Raw genomic sequence first — 27,018 nt, 5'->3', positions numbered from 1 at the left:
ATTTTTATTTCAATTAATTCTTTCAATTTTTTTCTTTTACTTTTATAATTAATGCAATCCGTAGGAGATTAAAATCATCGCAATTAAAATACGATGTGTGAATCCGTTTTGTTTATTCTTTTTTTCTTTGTTTTCTTCTCTTCGAATTCACCAGAACCGATCAACACGTTTTAATTACAATTATTTAAATACTACATGTTACCTTAATTTTAGCTTATAATTTAAAGACAGAACTTTTCATACTTACTTTCAAAAAAGTTTCAGAAAAAAGTTTCCATTCGAATACGTTTTTTTATAAGCAATTAGTTAAGCTAATTACTCGGCTAATTTTTAGTAAATCAACAATTAGTAGTACATTATGTACTGTACATAGTGGAAGCGGGTAAAGTTTACAGACAGGTTATAAATACAGTTTTTTTATGGATGACAAATTAATGTTTTTTTCAGTGATGGAAATTCAATAAGTTGTTTTTCGTAATTTTTAAGATATAAAAATTAAATTCAGTTTGATGAGTTAACAATTAATTAATTAATTCAGGCCATTGAAGGAAATTTCGAGAGAGTTAAAAATATGCATGCATTCGATCAACACCATTCGCACATGGAATCAAATTTTTCTTGCATTGTTTTTTTTCTGGAAATTTGGAAATATATATGAGCAATTAAACACAAGTTGAAAATATGTTATGTTAATTATTTACTAAACATTAAAAAAAACTCAACAACACTTTGTACATCCCTGAAAATTGAGGCATCAAATTCTGAATTACATAATAAAATGAAATTTTGGAATCATAAATCGTTCCCACGAAAATTTCCTAATATTCTTCTTCCCTTCTCGTAGTGTAATTTTGAACTTTTCTTTCATAGGACTTATAAATAAACGAGACCAACATTTCGAAAAAGATTGATGAGATGACACATAACCAGCGTCGGTAAAACTAATCAGTCTTGAGAAACAGAAATCATAATTTAAATATGTACTTGCAATTATTTTCGTTTAAAAATTTCCAACTAAAAAAACAATAAACAGTAATCTTTTTAATTTCGAACTTTATATTTTTTTAAACTAATCGTAAAACTGAGTAATATAAAAACCTCTTTTCCTGCTAAAACGAATTGCAATTCTTAAAACAGTCTCCAATTGTTCAAATATTAAATGGTGGGTAATTTACCAAAGAACAAAAATGCTAACTACACTATTTCACTGGGAGTAGAGGTGGAATTAAATTAATTTTCGGACGTAATTTTTTTAACTAACAAATTTTTAAGTCAAATGCAAAAAAAAACTTGAAAAAAGCACGTATTTTTTTCATACGGAATTTGAAACCACATTTTTGCATCCATTTCTACTAATTCGTAATAATACCAATTATAAAAGGGATATTAACCTATGCGATGTATATAAAGCTCTGAGTGTGAAAGATCTTATGAAAAACGCCTTCATATTTTTTGTTCTTTCGTCACAGCGATATTGGTGACGATGGCGTTTTTTAAAATATTTTATTTTCCCTTTTCAAAACGATATTAATTTCTCTTTACTAATCAGCCTTCTAAAAGTACGAATTTTGCGGTACGGTACAAAAAAACAAAACTGGGCTTGCTTTTTTCGGATATCTGCACGTGTGTGCGGGTGAAAAGAAACGTCGTTTTTTTAGAGAGACGAGAGTTTGTGAGAGAAAAGATTTCCATCTAATAAAATATTTTCTAATATGTAAAAAAATGAGAGATGTACTCCCTAAAATGTCAACACTTTCTAATAAAAACACGCACATTAGAGACACGACAAGTAAAATTTTAAAGCTAAAGTTTTACACTTGTTGATTTCTTAAAAATGGATGGAATAAATACGGTGTAAATACACACACACGGCTTCTACTAGATAATAATAAGTTTCTGTTTGAACTACAAAACGACGAATTTTTTCTTACTTTTTTTTAAAACCGTACCGTTAAAACGTCAACGTTAATAATATATTATCAACAACACTTACTGCGCTTGTGTATCTACATAATATGTACGTTTCTATTAAGTATTATTAGTATTATTAAACAACATTTAGTACTTGTTGATATTTACAGGGAATTCAATCAATCCTGGCGGATAAAACAAGCCGCTATTTATATACATTCATTACAGAGCTAAAATTTTATATGCACACACTTCAAAAAACTATTTTTTTTAATTAAAGAAAACATCTGCGTTAATAATGCGTAATCATAATAATTCATACATACATTTACACACAGTTTACTAATTTGTACATTACAACGAAACCATTTTCTTTACCTACAACGCCTACAAGTCACACGTCATTGTTCCGCATTTCATTCCAATTTAATTCAGTTTTCACTTTCACTGATAATCAATAATGTTGTGTCTACCTTAGGTATAATACATATTTAGATTTCTAATTATAATTGTAACATGTAAAAAAAAATGAGACCTCATAAAGTGAAATCATAAGTTCCTGTTGCGACCTTGGACAATGCCATCATGACACTAAATATTTACTATTTTTTAAATTAAATTCATGATGAACCAGCCAGTGTCGGTTTTTATTTTACATAATAGTTATTAATTTATGGAGATACATACATATAGTTAATTGGCACCTAAACTCAATTCAAGTGGAATTTCAAAACTTGTCGTTTACTTGGCTATTTAAATTCATTTTTTTGTTTTACTAAAACTGAGCAACAATGAATGAATGGGGGTTGGATTTCCATTCGACGTATGGAAATATATTTGAGTGGGAGGAGGGGGACGACGACGAAGCATTTGCATTGAACAGATAAATATTTTTTAACCATGATAACAGTTTAGTATACAAGTTCGGAATTTCAAGTTATTTCAAGAATTATGTAGTAAGCTTGTTATTATAAGACAACGATTCATCTCCTCGCTACATGGATGGAGGGTAGTATGTATGTAGGAAGGAGGTGTGTGTGTATTACTATTTAACTCTACTGAACACAAGATTTTCAAGGATTTAAGATGACGATAATCCGAAGAGGACATTTCTCCCACTTACCAAATATAGGTTACACTTACGCACAGAGCTGGGAAATTAATTGATTTTTGATTAAAAATTGAAATCAAGATTAAAGTTGGGATTGGGATAAGACTTACATTCGGGATTGGATTAATTTTGAGATTAAGATTTATTCAAACTGCATTTTTTCAAAATTATGTAAATTAAGGATTGAGATTAGTTAATCTTTAATTCTAATCTCAATCGGGAACATTTAATCTGGATTTTCCCAGCTCTGAGTACGCGATGAGAGATTTTTTTAGGTGGTGACCCTGAGGACATATTACATACATTTTTCTGAATCGTGTTATTTTATGAGCACATTTGCTTTAACGATTAACTAGCAGAGGGGAAAAACACTGCTACACATAAATATATTGATAAGCTAAAGATAATTTTTTTATTATGACCATAAAAAAATCTTGTGCTTTTTTTACTAGCCCGGACGCTTTTACAAAAGGACGAAAGCTGGTCTTTGGCTGGTTCGGTGTGAGAACAAGGCTATTGTTTTAAGAGGAGGACAAAGTTTGGACAAAAACCCTTGCGAGAGTTGTTCTGTCTTCGGGCTATATTGCTGTTGATTTTCAAATCATCATCTAAAGAGATGTTTTTCTGTCTTGTGAGATGCTACGCAAAAGAAAATTTGTAGCACGAAATGCGTTTCAAAGTATTTACAATCCCTGACGATGATGTGGTAGGCATAACTCTTATTGTTAATGGTTATAATAATAGCGAACAAATGTTGTGTGTAAGGTTACACTGATAAGGTTACACGGCATGCATAGCATAGTTTTTGTAGTTGTCATTATAATCAGGTTTAATATCTCGTGTACTTAATACATAAACCTATAGGCATGTTGATGATGAGAAGTAGTCCAACGACTCAAAAATAGTGTCCACTACGAATTTTTTGAATGAAAATAAATGTAGCGGAACCGTTAGTATAATAATTCTTTGAAATTGTGCTGTTCTTATGCAGACGAAAAGGCCATAGTAATTTAATTGTAATACTACTACATAATCTAGAAAGCTTAAAAAGTAGGATTTTCGAAAACCCACAAAGATACTTAGGATTAGTAGTAAGCATATTTACGTAGTTTTGTGAATCCTCACGTATAACGAGATCAAAAATCGGATAAAAATGAGAAATTTTGGTATGTAGTACGATTATGAATATAACTTATATAGTAGTACGAACGTATAATAATTTCAAAAAATGCTGCTACCAATAAATAAGTAGAAAGTTGGGGAGGATAGTAAATAACTTGAGCCGAGTCCTGAGTTCTGGGGTACGTAAAGTTTGGCAAGTGCCGATTTTTGGCTCAATATTGGACCATTTTGGATGCGTTTCTATTCTTTTCAGTACTGCTTGAGCCCCCAAAGAAACTGGAAATCATTTATGGGAACGAGAAAGGTTCCGGAGGTGGTGGTGACATATAATTGTTCAAATACATTGGCTGTTGATGACGTGGTTGTTGCAACAACAATGATTCTTCCGGCGTGTTGAAATACGAACCAGGGGGAGGAGTTGAATTTTGATTAAACTGCTGGTGTAGATGGAGAAGTGGAGAAAATTGTTCTTCTGGCAGGGAGTCCCATTGTTCTAAAAATTCGATTAAACCTAAGCAACACGAGCATCACTTTGGATTGGCTTGAAGAGAAGATGTTATTTGAGTCCAGAGGTCTTTCTTGCATGCTTTTGATCTAGAATCATAAATTATCACACATTAACAAAAATCCCTCAGAACAAATAAATTTTAATCAAATTATAATTAGTTACCGTCTCAGATTGGTGAGCCATTCCTTAAATTGGCTGACACCGTCCGGAGTGAGATGAAACGCCTGCTTCGCATTGCAAACTATGCTTACAAAATCCTCATAGTCGGACACAGTGATGTGGTAGAGCTTTTGATGAAGACATTGAAAGTAGAGTCCTTGACATTTTTGCACCAGAGGAGCCAATGGAGAACGAGGGTTCTGATAAACGTAGGCAAGGTTTGATCTCGTCGGAATCATCGAAGCGTCCAAAATTATCTCATGCAACACAAACGGGTTCGATATCTGTAAAACGACAAAAATCATGTAGCAAAATAAATCATAATAAGTGATAATTCTACCCAAAAGGAGAGTCTCTTACCGATGAGACGGCACAGATGCAAAACTGTTGAAGATACTGTGCTCCCAACTTTCTTGAAATTGACAGCAACCATTTCACATCTTCTCCGTAAGGAGGGTTCCTCGCAAACTTGGCTTGCGGTCGATCATCATGAACTCGTCTTGCGAGTGCTTCCAATGCCAACATCCCAACTCGGTAGGCAGCTAGGAGATACTTGATCTTGATAGCGGATTGACCATTTTGATGGTTCACATTTTCCCGAGGGTTCTGAAGAAAGTACTGCACAATTTCCAAAAATAAATTCAAGTTAGAAAAAAATCTATACAATGATGTTCTCAATATTTTAGAATTATGCATATAGATATGTATGTACTTGTGACGCTGACGATGTTGGTGGCATATCGGCCATCGGCATGTTTCCGGGATGTAATTGTAGTGGCATATCGGCCGGCATGTTTCCTGGATGCATTTGTGGCGGCATCATCATGTTATTTCCTTGCATGTACATTCCATTGTGAACACAGTTGTTGTTCATCTGCAGATGGTGATAATAAATTTATTAGCACATTTGTAAATCTCGTAATACTAGAGGAATCTGTACCTGAGGTTGCCCTACTGGTCCTCTGCCATTGTTCATCATGCCCATCGATCCCTGCCCCATTCCGTTCGGTCCTACCATCATTGGCTGGTTCGGGTTCACACCCGACATTATCCCATTCTGTCCTTGAGGTCCTGGTGGATGCATTCCGGGATTCGACATAACCATGTGACCCCCACCAGGATGTGAGTGTGAATGGTGTGACACTGGTGGCATGGATTGCATAACGGGGTGACCATTCATTCCCATATTTCCCATATTCATGGGGTGCCCCTGAGCAGTTGTGACGACAGCCAACTGCTGTGGACCATTATTGGGTGGATTGTGGTGGTGGTTAACTTGATGTTGGTTCCCCATCATATTGTGGCCGTGATTTACGGAAAAAAATTGAGCCTGGGTGGGTCTCATGTTCATGTGAGCGTTATGATTGTGACCATTAGCTGACGATGTGATGGGAATCGGAGCAGGGTAGAACTGAAGAGGAGGTCCGACAGATACCATTGGGTGAGGCATGCCGGGATGATTTTGGGGATGTTGTTGATACTGAGGGTGCATGTTTGGTGGCATGGCGTACGAACCAGACTGTTGGGGTTGTTGTTGTTGCGGGTTGTAATAGGAGGACGATGTCGTTGCAGGGTTGTTATTTGGAGCGTTTGGCTGAAATTAATTAGTAAAAGATTCGATTATGTTTATATTTTTATCCATAAACGGTGATCACTTTACTAATTAATTAAAACTCCATAATTTTCAATTTTCATGCTCAATAATTTATTGAAAATTTTGCTACCTGGTAAATAACTGCTTGCCCGTACACGAAATTTCCAGCAGGCACTTGATTGAAATTCGTTGGTAAGTAAGGGACCTGCCCGTACGGAAGTGAAACTTGTTGCGGGTTCCCGATCGGATATACAGCTCCACTGTGATGCGATGACGGGGGTGGCATTTGAATCATGTCTAAAAAGCATGAATAAAGGAATTAGTACTGCAAAAATTAAGGAAAGTCTTAAGTTTCGTACGTGGTCCATTATATAATGTACCTGGACCTGGACCCGCAGATGGTCCACCCGAGGAGACGGATGGTGGGGGCTGTGGTGGATTGTTTAGATTGAGGGGAGGTAAACCGGTCTGTGGTGAGACCAATTGACCATGAACGTTCATGGGGTCCATAGGATCGAGGGACATTAGAGAGTCGTGGTGGTTACAATCGTCATTAAAAACATCGACATCAAGGGGTAAATGCTGTACAAAATGATGAATAATTAGTTAGCGATTCTGCATTAATTCACTACTTGCTGAGTCACTTGTATATACCTTTTGATACAATGAGAACCATTGACGAGCAACGTCAAACAAAACCTCGGGGTAAACACCGCCTCCTTTCGCAGCCGTTTCCACCGTCATACATGATTTCTCTAGCATTCCGTCGCTCTGTTCCTTGCACTGCAATTTAAATAATTAAATATTTATTATAATAAATAATCTGTTCATATCATTAACGTGATTATTTCTTATAACCTACCTGTAGGATCGCCCTATGAATCTCATTAGGATTTAATGCATGAGCATACGGCAGACATGACAGAGCCAACTCTGCTGCAGCACGGACCATGTTGGCATCACCCCGCGACGCCCGATCCGCAATAGTCACAGCTTCCGGTGGAGTCAAGTGCGAATCCCATGTATCAATTAGAAATGCAATTGCTGGTGCTCCGATTTCCATCGCTTGTCCTGTAATCCATGAAACGTGGCTGGAATACGTCCTGCTCAGCCAGTTTGGACTCACAGCGTTATGCAGCCCAAGCGCGTAAAGCCCCATGTGAAAGGCGCACATGTGTAGGGCTCGATGAGGTCCTCGAGGATTTTGTCCGTTACTCGGTTGTGTGAATAGACTCTGGTTGCTGGAACCACCCGCTTTCCCAAGGACGACCTTGGCCAGCTCAAACATGAAGTGGGCACTGGCTTCTGAGGGTTGGTTGGGTAGGACGGGATAGGCTCGCTTGCCTTTGTAACGACCCGACTTGGTTGGGATATTGGTGGATGTCTGGGTAGTCTGATTTTGAATCGTTCCCGAACTTCCGTTAGGCCCAGAAGCCGATGCTGCCCCAGCCGAGCTACCTCCTGCAGCAGTGGATGAAGTACCTGCAGTCGCGGTGGTACTAGCTGCACCTCCTGCAGCACCAGCATTGACGTTATTTCCACCAGCTTCTCCAACCGGATTAGTTTCTCCATTTGAATCCGAACCAGAGTTGGAATTTCCGGCGTCAACAATAGGAATAATTCCTTCATTAGGTGGAGTAGCAGGAAGTACAGGTATACCACCACCACTACTGCTACTACTTGCCACATTGACAGGGCTGACCGCAACGGGCGTACTTTCTCCTCCACCAACAATGACACTACTAGCAGATGGGGAAGTTTCTCGGTTTGGGTGAGTCGCCTCATGTTCAGTTTTCGTCGACGGGTTTGAGGCTAGCAGAGGAGCAGTTGGTGGATTATTCGAATAATAAGCAGGAGGCAGTGGGGCCTTATACAACTGGTGTATCTCCCTGTCCAATAATTTGTCCATTATTTTGGCGAGTTTTTCCGAGTCGTCTTTATAATGGAGTAGCAGAACCAGGGCAAGGTCGCCTCGTTGACGTCGAGTCCCTTCACAAAGCAGTGGATGGTCTGCCTCCGATACGTTCGCCTTCAATCCTAGAGCAGACACGGCGGCCTCGAATCCGAGAGCCTCGTCGTTGGGGAGGTGGAACACACCAGGTTGGAGAGTACACCTTCCTTCCCGGTTCGAAGGGCTCACCAACACGTCAAAGATAAAGCTAGCGAGAACGAGAGGTAGCAGGGCCTCCCCTCTTGACTTGAACGTTCCACCCTTCAAACTCTCCCCTTTTTCACGCATCATTTCCAACCCCCGTTGACCAACAGGGATCCTCTTGAGGAGGACCGCTAACTCACCCTCCTGGTTGGCCAACTTCACTTCGAGCGGTTTCGTGGATGCGGGTGGTCTAGCCAACTCCAGACCGAACATTCCAATCTGAAAGGCGAGGAAATAGTAGTCGGGATTCTCGGCGAGAACGGTGCATAGGAAGCCACACTTTGCCAGCGTGGTGGACGCCAAGCATGAAACTTGGTGAGAGATGGGGTTCACTTTCTTCCTTTTCCCTTTCCCCACAGGAACGTTGGGCAGTTCGATGGAGAGTTTGGGCGGATTTGCTAACAGGTCGGTAGCCAGTTTTACGCCAAGTTTACAGGCTTCTTTTGAGTGGCCGTGAGCATGTAAACCTTCTGCCCTAGCAAATAAAACGTCCCAAGGATCCTCGATTCTTTTCAGGTTAGAGAACACGGTCACGCCAACTTCGCCACCCTTTTTAGCCCCCGAGCTCTCCTCTGCACTGCTACTGTCACTCTTACGGTGTGGGCCGACTGATGCTTTCGGGTCGTAGTAGTACAACTGGTACTCATCTCCACTCTGTTGAGAGTCCGACGAGTCGAATTTCCTGGTAGCAGCTCCACTGGCTTCAACAACTCCACCCGTGGTGACGGACTGGGTAAAGATTGACGAGTCAGAGTCTGCATCAGCGTCATTGTCTCCTTCACCGTCTCCGTCGATTTCATCGCTCGTCGTCGTGTTCAAGCTTTGCGATTGTGGTATAAGGACCAATTTCGGGTCAGTGTCCACCCCTTCGTCGTTGTCACCTTCAATTTCAATTTCTAAAACTTCGACTTCATTATCATTCTCACAAAAACCTTCAGAGCTGATGCTGCTTCGATTATCGTCCTGTTGATGTTGTTGCACTGGCGCTGGAGGTGGTCGTGGTAGTAGCGGTAGTGGCATATTCACTAGGCCAGCGAGATCAGATAAATGAGAACTCGCGTTGGAAATTCCACTAACTTTCTCCAACATTTTCGATGAAGGGCCGGGAATTTCGCCATCAAAGGAGTTGTCGAAACTCTGCATGGATAACTCACTCTTGGGTTTGAGCCCAGACGCACTAATTCCTAAATGCTTATCGTTGACGGTCCCACGGGATTTCCGAGATTTTCCTGATTTTGAAGAAGATTTTCCTCCCATGGCTGAGGACGGTCCTGGAGCTGCGTCCATAGAAAATGGGACAGTCAATTTATTTCCGGATGGTCCCGGACCAGCAGCTTCATGATGATTGGCAGCATCAGCTACTCCACGTTCCACCCCACAATCCACGCTTCTCGGCCGTTTTGTGATTCCTGGTGCAGATGAGATCGTTGCAGAGGAGTGGAGAAGATGATGTTCCCCTGCAGGGTTGTTCAGAACGGCGTGCGAGGAATGGATAAGCCCAGTATCTCCGGAGCGAGAGTGGCCATCCGAGTGCTGTAAAATATATAACAAATCGTTTTATTTCGATTCAAATTTAGCAGAAAACCTGGAAAATAAACTTGACGAATTATTTACCCGAAAACACATGAATGGACAATGGTACACTTTGCTAGCTTCGGAATAGGTTACTCCGTAAATTGGATAGGAATCCCAAGTTAGATAACAGGCTTCTACAGCAGGTCGGAAACCAGGAAACACTTCCACATCATTCTTAAAGCTATTTGCATGTTTGGAACCGACTGATGCATTTCGGGATTTGGAGACCTTTTCGATAATCTTCATGTGCCACTCCTGCAGAAATATAGATATAATACACATTAATAGTAATATAAACATTTAAACAATATTGTTCATTTGCACAAGCTTTGTCTCAAACCATTATAGGCTTAATTTATACCTTAAACTGCCCCAACAAAATGTTTCTCTCTTCTGGAGAAAGTCCTGGATTTAGAGCAGCAAGCCTCCACAAAATAACAATTTCGTCACACAAACTTGACCCTGCGTGCTGGAAACAGATAATCAGATGTTATTCGTTTGAACTGTTCTTATTTATTGATTAGGTTAACATAATGCAAACTTTTAAAAAAGACTAACCTGACAGGCGTGAGCGTTGGAATTGACACTATGATGTTTCCCACCATGTCCAGAATTTCCGTTATGAAGAGCAACCTTTGTGTTAAACCACCACACGAGAATCTGAAAAACAAATAATTAATTATTAAAATCTATACGTTAGCTCTTATTTAATTTGTTTACTACGACTTCTGTACCTGATCGCAGTTTAAACATTCTTCAGTTATAACTTCCAAGAGTGGGATTGCATTTCTATCTTCTCTACGAAACATTTCTCTCACGATGGACAAAAGATTCCACATCCCCTCGGGCTCTCGTCCACGGAGAGGTCGTAGTAAACTGCTCCATTCGGCGGAAGCAGGGGGCGCCGCGCTGGATAGGTAATTTACATCGCTAAATACAATTGGAGCTGAAATCGAAAATTAATTTATTAGCAAACGTCCCGCTTTTTATTACAATGGCAATTAATGCGATTTTAATATTTCAAACCTGGAACACAGAATTTTATGAGAATTTTATGAATATTCCCGTGAAGAGTCTTCTCATCCAGAAACCAGGTTGTCTGTTCGTTGCTAGAAGCTCCTGCAGTTGGGTCTGGAGCACCACGAAGCTAAACAAGTAAGTGATCATAGCACGTTAGTATAATGGCAATGACAACAAAAAGCGAATTAAAGTATTAAACTCACAGTATTTATAGCTGAGCGTTGAGATGACAAAAGTTCGTCCCTGAAAATAAAGAGAAACACACAGGCAATCAGATTGGTCCCATGTATCATCGAAATTAATTATGTGTATAATTCAATGGAAAATTACAAAAGACGTTGCGCGGTGGGAAGAATTTGCTGTGGCAATTCACTTATCAGATATTGAGCAAACCTGAAAATAGTGCAAAGTAAATCACAATCTGTTCATTCATATTTTAACGCTTTGCTCCTTTACTTTTGAAGTTGATCGCGATGGAGCCGTGACAAAGATTCGCTGACAGGAGCTCGCAGGGTGACATCATTCGTCTGAAATAAAACATGGTTGGTTAATATAATTTGAGAATATACACCTACGTAATCCATTTAATAATTAAATGGATTACGTACATAATAATTATTATTATGTACACACCTGGAAAATCCTATTTAAACATACTGCCACGACATGACCGCACCAATTCGTGACCGAGTTGCATGAGCAGGTGCAGGTCGTGATTCTTCTTCGGTCAAATGTTACAGCAACCTTATGAGCTTCTCGCATACTGGGTTTTACTGTTGCGCTCAGATGGAACCCTGAAATCAAACTCAAAGTTAATCGTGATGTTAAATTGGAAGAAAAAAGTAAAGCTAGAGATATACCAATTTGAAGAATATCGCTAACACAATCATTCTTAAACAGTTTTTCTCCCTTTTGAAACTCTTCCGCAGCACCGTTGGCTAAACATGAATACAGACGTATATCTTCTTCATGCTCCGGAAAACTCCAAAACGCAATCCGTAATTGGAGCTGTTCTGGGACTGGAATATAGAACCTACGACAAACAAAACTTATATCGTCTCTGTTTCAACCAATCCTGATTAATGAATTTGTTCAACACACCTTTCCACCAACTCAAACGGTATGTGAGAAGCGACACATTTTGCAGCCAGTTCAACCAATTGGGGTGGATGACCTGGCACCGCTGGTGTATCTGCGGATGATTTCTTCCCCCCATTTGCACTGTACGCGGCACCCAGAGAAGATGACGCATTGCCTCCGATAGGTCCGCCAGTGCCTAAATAATATGTTCATTTATTTTCGTTATTGTATCATATATTAGTTTGTTTTAAATCATACCTCCATTCAAGATGGGGTTTGGATTGCTTGGGAAATTAGATCTCTTCCATCCCCTCCAGTTGTTACATAAACTTTCCGGCTCTGAAATCCAGGAACATAACGAGTCCTCTTCGAAACTGTAAAATTAAAAGTAAACAAAATAAAATTTTTGTCGATAAATGGTGCTTAAATTATTCCGATTCATGGTTGTAATATTACTTACCGATCGGAATCTTCGAATGAAAAACGGTCAGAGTCCACCAACTCCCAATCCCGCATTGCCCGCTTTAATAAATTAAGCGTAATGTAATTTTTGTCTAAACATTTTACATTAAATATTAACATCATTAAAAATCACTAACCTCCAGCGCAGCAAACTGATCAAAAGGACGAATTCTTCCTTGTGCAGCCAGGGTGAAGATCGGTTGTGTGCCACCACTTGCGGGAGCACGTTATCGACTTCCAGAAAATTAAATTCTGCAAAATATTTACTTGGTGTAATAATTTTACTTGCAAACCAATTTTTCATATGCAAATCACTTACGACTAATTTTACGAGGATAGACACATCAGGACTGATTGAATTTGAGAAAATGGGATGGATGATACTTTTGATACCGTTCCAGACGTCATTTTTTCAAGAAATGTATTTTTGTTGAAGTAGTTCCGATGCACAAAGTGTATACCAGACCGAACAAGAGAAGAAGAGTAACAATCCGTGACAGAACGACGGAATCGGGAACCAAATTGAGGAGTCGGGATTCGGGATTGAAAGAGGTGGACTGCTTCAATAACGTGGAAAGCACTTCTCACCTCTAATTTCAATGCAATAACAGAAGCAGTACTAGCGTAGAAGTGTCAATAACAAGTAAGTTCTTCTAGGTTACAAATTACAGCCTACTATTTACAAATTTATGACGCGCAGCTAATGACCACGATGGTCAAAGCCTACGGTTTTGACGTAATAAAGACATTGTAATTAGGAAACTCAGCAGAGTTAGGATAATCCCTCCACCCAAGCTGCTGATGCAAAACTCAAAAGTTTAGCCTGCAATTCAAAATGACAGAACTTCAATAGTGTTAATTGTTAAAGTAAAAATGCAGTAGTTCATTTCACAATATAATTTGTATCTTACCACGAACGAAAAACAGAATTAAGCGAGCGATTCCACTCTCAATTTAGGAAGAGAAACTGAGAAAATTCCACCCAAGAGAGTCAATTAAACAGCCAATCTGGAACAAACCAATAATTAATTATTAGTACAAAAATCAATTATTTGACACACTATTTCTATACGTAACTCGAACAAGTCAACTTTGCTCAGAGAGTTTGTACGTCGAAACAAGGCTCTACTTTCGTACTTGAATTCCCAGGACTAAAATCGTCCTATTTTTACAACGCCCAACAATCTCCAACAATCTGATTTTACTACGCTATCTTTTGTCAAGATCTACCCACACGACTAGGCTGGATTCACATCCGGAGCAATTTTCATCCAGTTTTAATTATTGCCAACAAGTTTATAGGAGTGTAGAATCGAATTCCCATTATCCGGTTATATATCGCCCTTTTCCAAACCAAAGTTAACGTAAAACAGAGGGCGGCCAGGAGGAGATAAATACATAATAGATTTATTTAGGTTAGACCAAGAGTAATAATAATGAAAACAGATAAAATGAGTTCTTTCTATGCAAATGACTAACTACACGTATTATAGGAAAGTCGAAAAATAGTAATGGCAGGGTCTCAAAAAAGAAGGCCGGATGCACTTTGACCACAATCACCTCTCTTTCACCAGTTCATGGACGAACGAAATTAATGAGTCAGTTACATCGTTTGGTTTTGGTTGCTTACTTTTTGGTTCTGGTTTTGTTAAAACAAAGTAAAATGTCACTACTACTCTTCTGTAACGCTTAAACCTTTGGTATGCAATTAATATTTATGTTACTGCCTGATACACAACTGAAAAAGACTGGAGGAAAGAAACCATCAAAAAATGAACCATTCACTTATCTCTATCGCATTTATACGAGGACGCTTTTTGTATGTAATCAGTTAATCACTCTTGTCTTTTGTTTCATAAACAAGATTAAATTATGAATTAAATTAAGGACACATTTTACAGCATATGAAACTCTAATCACTTTACTCTTTTTCGAATTATGTAACATTTAATATTTTCCATTAAAACTTTATAGGTAATAATCAAACCATTTTCTTTGTCTGGTAACATACACATGATGCTCACAAAAATGCGAGCCAGTTTCAGCTTCAGGACAGGACAGGACTGAAACTTTGCATACAGGGATAAACCTAAAGTTGATCATTTTTACATAGTTGCATAACCAAAATAAATAATCAAATTCTTGCTTAACCCAAGTCGTACTGATCAGTCAATAAATGACGAGTTAGTCAGTGTGGATTTTTATTTTTAATTGTCTGTTACATTTTATTACAGACTGCAAGCCAGACAATTAACTAGTAACTGCACTGACCAGAACTTTTATTTATTACGCAACAACATAATATCCACAAAAAAACCTACCACCAGGTATTCTTTAAATTGGCCAACAAATCGACGACTCCCATTCCTATCTGCATCTGCCAACGGGGACACAATGCAATGAAAGAATTTCTTTGTTCCTAATAAACTACAAGTAACAGATGTACCTGCCGGCTACACAACTATCCGTCACGATATGTATCATCATCAAGAAGATAAAGGTGACGGACGGACTAGATACTTGGAAAAGTTAGAAAAATTCATCATCACACCTTTTGCCAAGAATTTTAAATGACCAAATACCAACGTATGTACATGTAATGATGATGATGACGAATCCACAATCTCTGGTCATTAAAAAAATATGAGCCCTTTTCTTTCCGCGGATGCTGACACACCATTTTTTCCAACTCCCACTCCCTCCCTTCATTACTAACCAACCGGTTGTAGTACCCCATTTCCGCTAATTGTTGAGGCAAAAATTGAGTTGAACAACACAATCCATCATCATCGTATCCAAAATTTGAGCCCTTTGTAACGGAATGGGTTGTGATATAAATCCCTTTGTCTTTCTCGTCGTGAGAAAGAAAGGGAGCAGGAATGAATATTATGCTGTTGGATGGATGGAAATGGAAGGGTGAGAAATATCTAGTGAAGTGACTGAGTGGGTGGATGGATTACAATTTCAAGGGCTGCTTTTATGCCTCCAGTCTCAGTTCATCTTTCTTTTACACATTTTACTGATTTTATGTAGCCACACCGATTAAGTATACGCAGCACTTGGTCCTATTACAATATTCCTGGTACGTAAGTACAACTTGCAACAGTCTGGACAAGCAGATGTTCCATGAAATAGTGAGCATCCGATCCCATTTCTTTATCCTTCATTCCTTCAGAAACAGGATTCACATTGGGAAGAAAATAAACCTCTCGGACTGGATGATCCACTTTGTACGAGGCAGAGATAAATGGAAAATGGTAGCTCGCACGCCCTAATTCTAAATCTTAATGTCACGGATGAATAAATTCTCTTCTGTCTGTGATCGGATTTGTTATACTTGTGGCATGAAGTGGAAGAGCTACAAATTGGAGTCCCTTAAATGTCAAGAATATTTATAAAAATTTATTTGATCTGTACCTGACTTTTGTCCAGAAAAACGTAACGTAAAATACAAATTTGTACAAGAAAAATGACACTAGACAGAGCTGATGTCGTACATAAATATGTACCACGAATACCAGGAACTAACCACGCGTGGTGTCCATTTCACATGAAATCATATTTATCTTTTGTTTAAAAAACATGGTCAAAAATAATAGTAAACAAGAAGTGAGTTGTCGTTGTTGTGTGTAGCACGTGGCAAGAGAAAATTCGTATTGTATTGCAATCCACAACTGTACTAACGAGCATTTAGTATCGTTATTACCAAAAACATTAGTATACGCTACGCATCATTATAAATAACGAGGTTTGGTGATGGGGCGAAATACACATATATAGTGTCATGTTCCATTAAATAAAACCTAAAGCCGAGCAAATACTCACATCATCACAATTACAATGCGATTACGACCAAATTGTAAATTGAATAGGAGTATGGCACGCAAATACAGCGATCCAATGAGCTGCAACGGTTATTTATGATGCTGAACTTTCTCTCGCCCAAAAACCAATCAACTCGTGACCAAAAAATATTGCAGAAAAGTGTGATAATATTTGTATATTTAATATACACAGATAAAGCTCACCACCAGGTTGGTGACTTTATTTTTAAAATGTTTGCGTAAATAAGGTTGAAAGGTATAAAAATTGTCCAAAATGATTACAGTGAGTTGAAATTGAAACCAGATAAAATTAAAATTAATGAACTCGTCACGTCACTAAAAACTAATTGATATTTGATCTCTGTACATTATCCCACCTTTGGTTTTATGTGTAAGTCATATCACATAGAGAATCAGACCCATGGACGCTCATACACCGACGGCTGTTTGTTCTCTTTAACTCTTTCCCATTAAACAGTTTAATCATGTAACCGAATACGTAACGCACGAGAGGAAGATGATACTTAATTCTATTCTAACACAACTAAAATAGTGGGGATGCAATAAAGTTGTCAGAGTGTGGCTGTAGAATATCCAGAACATTATATGTACCGTACATTATATTCCACAATGTTGTTGTTCAACTAGTTTAACTGACAAAAACGTAAGAATTGTCAACACAATATATAAGATAATTTAACCCTTTGAAAATTATTACACTCTTTTAAAAAATCCCCATCACCATCAAAGACAACGCGACATATTGGTATTACTATTTATATCATATCATGGCAAAGAAAGAATGCATCTCCGAGGGGGTTTAAGAATTACAAATAATTAAACAAAAACTAAGCAAGAGATAAGAGCCACAGACATATTTGACAAAAAAATGTAAACGCATAATTTAATAACTCCTTTAACTAACTTATGTACAACACGACACAATAAGTCAAACATTACCCATTACTTTTTACTTTACATGTCATTAACACCCAACTACTTTACTTAACTTTAACGACTCCTCCGATGAATGACTCTTCTGCTTAATAATACGACATTTATTTGTACATATTTACATAGGTTTCCAGCCGTCATTAAAGGAATTGAACTTGCCATTGAACCCTGTGTTGAGCTGTTCGTTTGTCTTCACCAGTCTCATATTTTTATGTCCAATCCAATGTTATTAAAATACTACGTTACGATTGATTTCTGTTTCTCCTTTGTTTATACAGCCTTTTCATTCAATAATAAAATGATACGTCACAATAATTAAATTACTCACTCATTGTTGATAAACTTGAGTTTACGCCGTCATATTGATAGTATAGTAACAAGTACGCAAATGTTTGTTTCGGTTTCTAAAAAAATATCGACTTTCAAAATTTTTTATGGTTACGCACTCCCATCACTCACTATAATTTTCCAGTGGTGGTGGTGGAGTGTGGTGCAGAAAAAGCGAGGTTCTTCTGCACACCCTTCTTCTTCTTTCTTAGGTCGTTCACCCGTCTCGTCGCTCTTTTGCACGGAGACTACCATGGAACAATTGAAATCGATATTTGTGATTTTCAAGAGCACGAGAAAAACAATGGGATGATTGATAACTAATTAATTAATAAAGTTATGCCATTATGGGATCGGAGGTTTCGCAAAATGAGGGGGCGATATATATATATTTTTGCAGATTGGAAAATGCTTTTTATAATGGGATAAACATGTTCGTTAAATTACTTTCATTACTGGATTTCAAATCGAAAGGGCGAATTTTTGTGTTTAATTGATTTGGTTGATCAAAATTTGCAAGCAAAAGTGTAAATGGAATAAGTAAAACGTCGAAAATGATAAAATTATATTTACGATTAACTGGCAATGATTTAAATTGAACTTGATGGGTGTGATTCACACCGTGTGATATTAATTATATGTTATGTTATTAATTTTGTGTGGGTTTGGAATTATATGAATATCACATTTTATGCTATCTTTAATTAAAAATGCAGAATTCCAATAGTGAAAGATGCAATGAATTATGTTTACCAAATGAATTCTGATTTTCCAGCAAAGTTGACCATGTTTTAAATTTTTTGTTTAAAAGAACAAAGGAAAAAGTACTCACCCCGTGCCTTGGCAAACTGAATTGAAGGTTGGCAGATTTTGGAAACTATCCAAACTCGTGTTTAAAACTAGTTCACTATGAATAACACTATTTAATAGTTGAGTCAGTCCGCCCCCACCTTCACGGCACACCCACCCACAAAAATTGTCCCTTCTCCAAAGTTTAATTCTATATTGCGAAGATTTAGTCAAAAAATAACTGTTGAGGAATTATTAAGAACCTTTTAGCTTAGCAGCATACGAATTTTTACTTGTTGAAAATTTTTCTTCTGTGTTTCCTTTGTCTGAATTTCTGGGTTCGGATCGGGCGTGTTGCTGAGTGAGAGGATAAACTAATAATCAGACGGAATTAAGGTCCATAAAATCTGTAGGGTCTTCTTGTCATGTTACCAAATCCAGTTCCAATTTTTATTCCTCCTTCTTTCCTTTACTGCTTTGATCTCGGAGAGAGAGAGATAAAGATGATAAATAATTGAATTATTAATTGATGTTACTTAAAATTCTTCTTTTTTATGGGGCTCAGCAGTGCTTTTCTTCTTTTCTCATATCCGACCGACCCAGCTCATACAATCCGACCGAGTAAAGTAAGTAAAAGTGTGTGGAAGTTTTGGTGGATGGAAACTCAGCTTGAAGAAAGGAGATGAACAATCACAATAATCACAATGCAGTGCACTCCACGGAACGGGATATCCTAGGCTAGCAAAGCAATAGTAACTTCTACTAGAATCCCTACTATCTATCTACTACACTAACTTTTCGTATACACAACTCTCCCTTTTGTCAATTTGGCCCTAACTACAGCACATTTACATGGGGGACAATTCATATATTCGGTCGAAGTGTAGTTGATTGAATTGACGAATTTGCACGGGAGATAAGGTCTTGAATTAAGTCGCGACTATCCCAAAGTTACATGTATGAAAGAATCAAACAAATTGTCATCAAATTCTGACATACAAACTTCATTTTAATCTTTGAAAATTAGGAAATGTCTTCTTTACCCAAACCTCCTCCTTACCACTCGATAAGTGCAGCACACTCGGTTTAAATACCTCCAGTATGTGTCCTGCCACAAAGAAGTGAGATTGGTCATCATTTCTATGTAGGATTACCTCAATGTTGCGTACTCTTCATGGGTCTCGCCACTTGAGCTCATAGCTAAAATCTCACTCCACAGTAACACACATCCCTGCGATGAACGAAAGGGTTGAGCTCAAACCGGAAGTAACCTAAGGTCTCATTATTTCCAACAGGAGCTACATGGATGGCGTAATTCTGAAAAGAGAAAGGAGAAAGTGCATCCTTAGAATGGGAGAGAAGAGCAAAACGTGAAATTCTGAAATTGGATAACATTTTCATGAAATTAAAATGAAACTGGGAAATGTAAAATGACTAGAAATGCAATTTGTAACAAGATCAAATTTCTGTTTTTCAAACGTAAACAAAAAATATAACTCATTTTTTAAATCTCTTTATTTAGCCATCATCAAATGATGGCTAAATAAAATTTTAGATGATAAAACTGTTATTACAAAGTATTCAGTTATTCAAGAGAGTGAGTTTCAAGTTTAGCTAATTTGCATCAACAATATTTGCTTACAAGTTAAAGAAAGATTTAAAAAATGTTAGGTTAGAAATAATATACGATTAATTTGAAGTTTTTCACTGTTTCAGTTTGGAGCTGTAGTGAAAAACTCAAGTTAACAAAATTTCAAAGCAAAATGCAACCTTACGATAAGTTCTTACAAAATAACCATCAAACTTTTATATAAAATTTGCATAACTAAAATAAATTACAAATTTACATTATTATTGTTATTATTTACTTGCTCTGCTCTAAGCAAGTTGCTCATGCAGGTTTTCATGTTTCTGGTGCGAAGAATTAGTTCGCCTTCTGTCCTCCGTGGCGCTCCAGTGCCACTCTTTTGGCTCGCTCTGTCCTGCACGACTGCTAACTAAGCTGTCTCTCTATCGGTTTCTGCCTCGTGGTTTCAGTTGTTCACTAAATTTCGGCTGTCGTCTCCGCTAATTAATTTCTACATTTGCCGTAAGTTTTCGAAATTTCGAAATTGTGTTGAACCATGAAAGAGAAGTTGTAGGGTTATAAATTGTGTGTATTTATATTTTTGCAGACTGGTAATAGGATCAAGATGGGTCCAAGAAAGACTCGCGCACCAAAGGAGGAAGCCCAAATCTCCCTGGGCCCTCAGGTCAGGGAGGGGGAAATGGTATTTGGCGTCGCCCACATTTACGCCAGCTTCAACGATACGTTCGTACATGTGACGGATTTGTCGGGGAGGTGAGTACTACGGAGGGAATTAAGTATTTAATTTGGAACAATATGCATAAATTTTCAAATGAAAAAAGAATGTCGAGCATAGTTTTGATTGTCAGAATTAAATATTAATTGGTGATGAATGAGAGGGGATGATTTCACAGTTTATGTAATGGTAGCTCGTAGAGTAGAGAATTATTAAGCTCATCGATAGCATGATTTTAGTACATGTCCTAAACTTTGTCTTGTTTTTGTTCTTCATAGGGAAACTATTTCTCGAATCACCGGTGGAATGAAGGTCAAAGCAGATCGTGATGAAGCTTCACCGTACGCAGCCATGTTAGCGGGTTAGTGGCTTTATATTAGTAGCATACAATTTATATCGTTAAAAAATAACGGTATAAAACTGATCGCTTGATGTGCATTTAATTTTACAGCTCAAGACGTCGCCGAAAAATGTAAGGCGTTGGGAATCACTGCTCTGCACATTAAATTGAGGGCAACTGGAGGAAATAGAACTAAGACTCCGGGACCTGGAGCTCAGTCTGCACTCCGAGCCTTGGCTCGTACTGGGATGAAGATTGGTCGAATTGAGGACGTGACGCCTATTCCATCCGATTCGACTAGAAGGAAGGGAGGACGACGTGGAAGGAGATTGTAACCATTTGTTTTTGAAATACAACCGTCAGATCGGGATTCAATCGTTTTACTTGAACTCTGGGCTATTATTATTACATCGTTTTTCATTGTGTAATCAATTTATGGTGGAGAAAGCAAAATCGGTAAAAGTGAATAAATTGAATTCTGGTTTAAAAATATACTGTTATGATTTGTTGACATTCGTATTTATTTTCATAAATCCCAATAAGACATTTCACCCACATTGTTTAATTGGATACAAAAGATCTATGTAGAATAATTAAATGGTGACATAAACATTAGGCACACGCATACACGATGAATTTAAATCTTCTTCAACAAACTAACTTCAATTTCTTAGATTTGTAGTAGTTTCATATAAAAATTAATAGTTGGTTGGCTGGCAGTTTATTCGTAGCCCCTGAAAGTAATGCAAATCGAGCATTTAGTAAAAATAGGACATGATGCAGTTTAAATCTTTAAATATTGGAATTCAGATTTTACTTGATGAGATGAGCCACACTCCAGTCTCCCAAAAGTGTCTTAGGTTCTTCAATTATAGAAGCCTCTCCGTTGGATGGAATTATAGCGATTTGATACTACAGTAAATAATTATCACTTAACAAATTATCTCAGAATGACATTATATTAGAATATTGATCTCACCTTGTTCGAAGCACGAGCATCTCGATAATACATCAACGTGAGACTATCCTCAATGACTTTACGAGCCTCGGCGAGTGTCAATTTCTCATTCTTGTCCTTAAGCTTGTCCTCCACAGCTTTTCGGATAAGTGGGGTTGCGAGCATGGAGGCGTAGCCGGTGGTGATGATGGGGTCAGTGTAAGCTGTCCCCAACTTATCTACGAATCCAAGAAACCTGTCGCAAATCAATATAAGTTTTAAGTGATTAACCTTAAAAACACCACTACTAATTACTAATAAGTCTGGACTTAAATTCAACCCGACTCACGGTTTGTCTTGATCTAATCCAGCCACTACAAAGGTCGTCCAGAGCGGATCAAACTTGCACCGCTTGTTGTACAAAACTCGGGTCAGCCAAGAATGCAGGGATCGAGCTGTGGTTTGAAATCCGTCATCTTTACAGGCTTCGTCCACCCTGAAGAGAAACAATTCGTTATCACTTCAATAGCTTCTGGTTTTCTAAATCAGACCCACAATTTCTTTCATGAATTTAATTATCAACTTACTCCATCTGCTCAATAATGGCCTGCAAGTACTGGAAGTCCGCATAGTCTCCCATGCATCCAATCACCGTTTTATCGTTAACTTTCAACAATCGGGGAACGCTGCGGTATCTCGCCAACGAGCCATAACTTCCAAGCATGTCGGCTGCCATCAAAATCCCTCCGTCATACTCGAACGCAATTATACTTGTTCCAGTAGTGACCGGTGCTCTGAGGATAATTATCAATTATGCAAAATCATGTGAATTATTATGAAGTAAATAAGTCCATCATCGGCATCTGAAACGATTCACAACTTACTGCGTGTGGGTGATGGGATTCCTTCGCTCGCCTTTGGGGAGACTTGTCGCAAAGCTGTCGAAAGATCGAACGCCTCCTTCGCTATTCATTTTAGTGACGATGTTTCGAAATTTTACAGTTTTAAATGTTATTTTTTAAATTGAGAGTAGAGCCGACTTTTCAACAAATGAATGACAGGCAAAAACTCAATCCAAATGATTTTGCTGAATTCTAAAGTGGTGCCGTTTTTCGTACCGCGAGAACAATCTCACTTTCCTTTACTTTACAAAAAATTTGCATGTGATGATGAATTTTATCCTAATTTTTATTTTTATTTTAATTCTTGAAACAAACATAAACAAATAATCGATAATCAAATTAAAAACGTTTAGAATTAAGAATTTATCTAATATTTGATAGCATGGAAGTCTGTTTCTGGTGATCGTTTTGAATATAAGTAATTTATAGTGGAGACTTTTTGAACAAATTTTTATTTGGGGTTTTTTAGATTAAAAATTTTAATACTGCTGGTGGTGAGTTTGTTTAGTTTAATTTCTAATTTTATACATATTTTAACTTTCAACATTTCGTAAATTTTCAGCATTCCAAAAATATATCGGGGTTGTTTCATTTGACTCATTTCATGTTCAGTTTTGGTAATTGGTAAGCAGACATGTTAATTTAATATGCTTGATTGTTACAAACTGTATGAGAGAATTATTATCTTAACCTAAACAATGCCTGCATTTACAAAAGGATTGTTTTTGTTGTGAATAGCAAAGTCTGCAAGAAGTGGAGCTAATCCCTGAACCTTTTCGCCAAGAATGGAACCACTAGAAACTCAACCATCTGCTTCGCGAGAAGTGGGTAATAGCCCTTCAAAGCAAAAGGGCAGCAATAAAAAAGATAGGACTAGAAGTTCTACCAAAAAAGACAAAGAATTGAGCGACGAACTACCCATCGCCTTTTCTGTTGAGCCGGAGATTATTAAAGAAGAAAATGAAGAAGAAATTCCACCCCCAGAAATATTGCGATGCCTCGTCTGCTACAGCTTTATTGATGAGGATAACATAAAATCTCTCGTCAATTATACGACTGGGAAGCAAATGTACAAAGTGTTAAATGTAAAGCTGAAAAAGCAAGATGAACAAGATATGCTCGCTTTTAAACCACCAATTTGTCCAATTTGTTGCGAAATTGTGGACAAAGTTAATGAATTTTTGGCCCGGTTGGAAGAGCTAGAGAAATCAATGAGTGAATTAAGGGAACAATTGCTTAGCAAATTGATGACTAGTGCCGAAGACCCTGAAGCTGAAGACGGAATGGCATTTAAGAATAATACAATGTTAAACGTGGAGATGATTAGGAATGATGTCTTATCAAGTAATAAAGTCATAACTATTACTTGTTTGCTCTCTTTAGGGTAACGCTAACTAATGAAATTTAACTTAGGTATCAGAAATCACACAGCGAAAAAGAAGACAGGCCGACCTCCCAGTAAAAAGAGTGGAATTCCTTCCAAAGACGAATCGTATATTTTGCCAGATAACCCATTTGTCTTAACTGAAAACCTTTCCGAGGCAAATGAAGTGAAGACGTCAAAAACCGGACGCGTCATCAAACCTCCCAAACGACTCATGATGCTGTGTTCCACACTTGTTGAGAGAAAGGAAAACGATGAAGAAATAATTAAATTACAGCAATCTGATAACGAAAGTGATGATGAAAATTATATGGTACCAGATCCAGACTGGTTTCCGGAGAGTGGAAAAAATGAGGATGGAATAGAAGAACATGGCGACGACGAAGCGACGTACAACGACGATGATGATGACGACGACGAAGAGGATGCTGATTACGAAATTGACGAAGCACCAATAACCACTAGAAAGCGACGCAAGAAATCAATTCCTCCCTCAAAAAGAAAATCCAAAAAACGTAAAATAGTAGTGACAAAAACTAAAAAAGATCTCGCACCGCCACCGGTTAAGAGGAGAAGAAGGAGAAAGAATGACAATCCTCAAGTTAACACGATTTCAATCAAAGTCGTACTCCCCAGTGGAGAGGAAGTATTGGGATGCTATGTCAAAGATGAAACTGATGACAATAAAATCACACCGGGCAGCGTGATCCCACAATCTGACAATTTACCTGGAGTTAGAATTATATGCCCCGAAAATAGATGCAATAAAATGTTTCGATTCGTCGATAAGATGCACATGCATGTGAAGAAAGTTCACCAAGGTGCGAAATTCAGGATCATCGATTCCAGTAATAATTTCTGTAATAATTTTGAATTTTTGATGCAGGAATATCCGATCCGTTCGATTGCCCGATTTGTCGAAGAGGTTTTCCATCCATGCGCTATTTGAAGATTCATGTGAAGCAACATGGCGAAAATATTCCTGACTGGTTGAAAGGTGTGGAAAGTCATAAAAAATAAATATTATGATAAATTATTAGTTAAATTATTAGTCATGAGATTGTATTATGAATTTATCTGCAGATCCTAAACGAATATATTCATGCACTTTTGAAAATTGTCTGCAACAATGCAAAAGTCGGAACGACCTGAGTATCCACATTCGGTTGAACCATACGCATGAGAAGCCATTTACTTGTGATGTTTGCCAAATGGGATTTGTCAGTCTTCCCAAAAAAGAGAGTCACATTGAGACAAATCACCCCGAAGTTACTCCGTTGAAATGTAGTATGTGTCCAAGAGGATTTTTTCGCGAATATCGGCTCAACGCTCATAAGAGATTCCATACTGGCGAGAGGTTACTTAATTAATGTTTTAAACCATAGAGGTTTAATTTCTCATCTTAATTGGCAAACTATTTTCATTTTGTAGATCTTATCTCTGCGAAATATGCAGTAAATCCTTTTCTCAACAATCCTACTTGAAATACCACCAAACCAAACATAAAGAGTTGGACCTTGAGCCCTATAAATGCCCCCAATGCGACAAGACGTTTGCCACTCCAATCAATCTTCGAATCCACGAGAGGACCCAACATTACAACGAGTATCGATTTCATTGCGAAGTTTGTAATCATGGGGCCGATCACAAGAGTCATTTGCGCCTCCACATGCTCACCCATTCGGGCGAACGACCCCATGCTTGCGACGTCTGTAAAAAAACGTTCACGAGAGCATCCCAGCTCACGATTCATAAGAGATCCCATACAGGCGAAAGGTAAGTTACGCAATTAATTGATTAATTATCTAACTAAATTATGAAAAGAATGCACTAATTTTATGCATCTCCATTTTAGACCATATTCCTGCGGAACTTGCGATAAAACATTTACCAACTCGAGTAAATTACGCCGTCATGAAATCATCCACTCGCAAGTAAAGCCTCATATTTGCAAATTTTGCGACAAAGGATTTTCTCAGATGACCAATCTAAACTCTCATATCAAATCTACTCACCGTAAAATAACCGAGAAACCTGAGAAGCCTGCTGTCAAGAAAGAAGATGAAACTGACAACAATAAGGAGCTCGTCATAGTTGAATCTCTTTCTTCACAAGATAACCCCGACCAGACCGTTTATCACCAATCTCAAGTCTTTGGAATTCACGAGTCTCCTAATTTTACAAATATTCCGATTCAGTTCCAAGTTGTGGGGGAGGCTGGGCTAGAGGGGGACGGGTCATATGCAGAGTTTATTATAGTCAATCAAATCTAGTAGAATTTAGCCAATTTTATATTGAAACAGTTGCATGTATTTAGTAGTTTTTTTTAAATAGATACGCAGAAATAATTATTCATATCATATCATAATGTCGAAACTTTTGGTTGTATTTAAATCCATTATAGACAAGTTGCCAAATTGCTGTTGAGTTTTATCATATTTGCCACAATTCGAATTCCAAGAATAAATCCGTTAACATTTTACATTCATAGATATGTATCCCCTACTTATTCATAATATTATTTGTGAACAATATCCTACAGGAATTAGAAAGGCGAAAAC

General features: G+C 37.8%; 4 protein-coding genes across 10 annotated transcripts; 2 read left to right on the top strand and 2 right to left on the bottom strand.

Annotated features, from left to right (window-relative positions):
• Positions 1-17: 17 nt before the first annotated feature.
• On the bottom strand, positions 18-19,966 carry LOC110851655 (zinc finger SWIM domain-containing protein 8). 7 transcript variants are annotated; one of them, XM_035853887.1, is made up of 27 exons: positions 19,635-19,966; positions 18,635-19,531; positions 13,609-13,705; positions 13,017-13,520; positions 12,835-12,949; positions 12,696-12,757; positions 12,494-12,609; positions 12,257-12,431; positions 12,016-12,188; positions 11,789-11,949; positions 11,612-11,682; positions 11,486-11,548; positions 11,359-11,398; positions 11,162-11,282; positions 10,870-11,081; positions 10,694-10,795; positions 10,497-10,604; positions 10,175-10,390; positions 7,268-10,093; positions 7,060-7,188; positions 6,765-6,987; positions 6,536-6,702; positions 5,752-6,405; positions 5,524-5,685; positions 5,172-5,429; positions 4,815-5,095; positions 18-4,738 (listed from the first exon to the last, which is right to left on the bottom strand). In XM_035853887.1, the coding sequence occupies exons 6-27, from the start codon at positions 12,749-12,751 to the stop codon at positions 4,672-4,674; spliced, it is 6,381 nt and encodes a 2,126-aa protein (XP_035709780.1). In that variant the 5' UTR covers positions 12,752-12,757; positions 12,835-12,949; positions 13,017-13,520; positions 13,609-13,705; positions 18,635-19,531; positions 19,635-19,966; the 3' UTR covers positions 18-4,671. The 7 variants fall into 7 exon arrangements, with proteins under 7 accessions (XP_035709780.1, XP_035709781.1, XP_021955203.1 ...); XM_035853888.1 differs by having other exon boundaries at positions 19,652-19,966; XM_022099511.2 differs by having other exon boundaries at positions 6,786-6,987; positions 19,635-19,959.
• Positions 19,967-20,522: 556 nt separating this feature from the next.
• LOC110851654 (40S ribosomal protein S14) lies at positions 20,523-21,726 on the top strand. Its single transcript, XM_022099509.2, has 4 exons — positions 20,523-20,680; positions 20,766-20,932; positions 21,173-21,255; positions 21,346-21,726. The coding sequence occupies exons 2-4, from the start codon at positions 20,784-20,786 to the stop codon at positions 21,567-21,569; spliced, it is 456 nt and encodes a 151-aa protein (XP_021955201.1). The 5' UTR covers positions 20,523-20,680; positions 20,766-20,783; the 3' UTR covers positions 21,570-21,726.
• Positions 21,727-21,731: 5 nt separating this feature from the next.
• Positions 21,732-23,259, bottom strand: LOC110851653 (proteasome subunit beta type-4). Its single transcript, XM_022099508.2, has 6 exons — positions 23,056-23,259; positions 22,759-22,965; positions 22,521-22,667; positions 22,214-22,427; positions 22,052-22,146; positions 21,732-21,968 (listed from the first exon to the last, which is right to left on the bottom strand). Exons 1-6 carry the CDS (start codon positions 23,142-23,144, stop codon positions 21,956-21,958), a joined length of 765 nt encoding a protein of 254 aa, XP_021955200.1. The 5' UTR covers positions 23,145-23,259; the 3' UTR covers positions 21,732-21,955.
• A 39-nt stretch (positions 23,260-23,298) lies between these two features.
• On the top strand, positions 23,299-26,939 carry LOC110851652 (zinc finger protein 287). The gene is made up of 8 exons (XM_022099506.2): positions 23,299-23,567; positions 23,636-23,697; positions 23,812-24,417; positions 24,487-25,278; positions 25,344-25,454; positions 25,541-25,814; positions 25,889-26,233; positions 26,313-26,939. Exons 3-8 carry the CDS (start codon positions 23,859-23,861, stop codon positions 26,728-26,730), a joined length of 2,499 nt encoding a protein of 832 aa, XP_021955198.1. The 5' UTR covers positions 23,299-23,567; positions 23,636-23,697; positions 23,812-23,858; the 3' UTR covers positions 26,731-26,939.
• The last annotated feature ends 79 nt before the right edge of the window (positions 26,940-27,018 follow it).

Source organism: Folsomia candida, unplaced genomic scaffold (assembly GCF_002217175.1).
Source record: "Folsomia candida strain VU population unplaced genomic scaffold, ASM221717v1 Fcan01_Sc007, whole genome shotgun sequence".
NCBI classification, from domain to species: Eukaryota; Metazoa; Arthropoda; class Collembola; order Entomobryomorpha; family Isotomidae; genus Folsomia; species Folsomia candida.
This window is presented reverse-complemented; position numbering and strand designations above follow the sequence as displayed.

What these genes read in the sequence shown, in the direction of transcription:
- LOC110851654 (XM_022099509.2), top strand. Translation starts at nt 20,784, where the DNA reads ATGGGTCCAAGAAAGACTCGCGCACCAAAGGAGGAAGCCCAAATCTCC. An exon ending in GTGACGGATTTGTCGGGGAG is followed by an intron (nt 20,933 to 21,172) that starts GTGAGTACTACG and finishes TGTTCTTCATAG; the next exon opens with GGAAACTATTTCTCGAATCA. An exon ending in GTACGCAGCCATGTTAGCGG is followed by an intron (nt 21,256 to 21,345) that starts GTTAGTGGCTTT and finishes TTAATTTTACAG; the next exon opens with CTCAAGACGTCGCCGAAAAA.
- LOC110851652 (XM_022099506.2), top strand. Translation starts at nt 23,859, where the DNA reads ATGGAACCACTAGAAACTCAACCATCTGCTTCGCGAGAAGTGGGTAAT. An exon ending in TATTCCTGACTGGTTGAAAG is followed by an intron (nt 25,455 to 25,540) that starts GTGTGGAAAGTC and finishes ATTTATCTGCAG; the next exon opens with ATCCTAAACGAATATATTCA. An exon ending in AGATCCCATACAGGCGAAAG is followed by an intron (nt 26,234 to 26,312) that starts GTAAGTTACGCA and finishes TCTCCATTTTAG; the next exon opens with ACCATATTCCTGCGGAACTT.
- LOC110851655 (XM_035853887.1), bottom strand. Translation starts at nt 12,751, where the DNA reads ATGCGGGATTGGGAGTTGGTGGACTCTGACCGTTTTTCATTCGAAGAT. An exon ending in CATCGCGATCAACTTCAAAA is followed by an intron (nt 11,549 to 11,611) that starts GTAAAGGAGCAA and finishes CACTATTTTCAG; the next exon opens with GTTTGCTCAATATCTGATAA. An exon ending in GCATCTGTGCCGTCTCATCG is followed by an intron (nt 5,096 to 5,171) that starts GTAAGAGACTCT and finishes GTCGTTTTACAG; the next exon opens with ATATCGAACCCGTTTGTGTT.
- LOC110851653 (XM_022099508.2), bottom strand. Translation starts at nt 23,144, where the DNA reads ATGAATAGCGAAGGAGGCGTTCGATCTTTCGACAGCTTTGCGACAAGT. An exon ending in GGATTAGATCAAGACAAACC is followed by an intron (nt 22,428 to 22,520) that starts GTGAGTCGGGTT and finishes GATTTGCGACAG; the next exon opens with GTTTCTTGGATTCGTAGATA. An exon ending in ATGCTCGTGCTTCGAACAAG is followed by an intron (nt 22,147 to 22,213) that starts GTGAGATCAATA and finishes TATTTACTGTAG; the next exon opens with TATCAAATCGCTATAATTCC.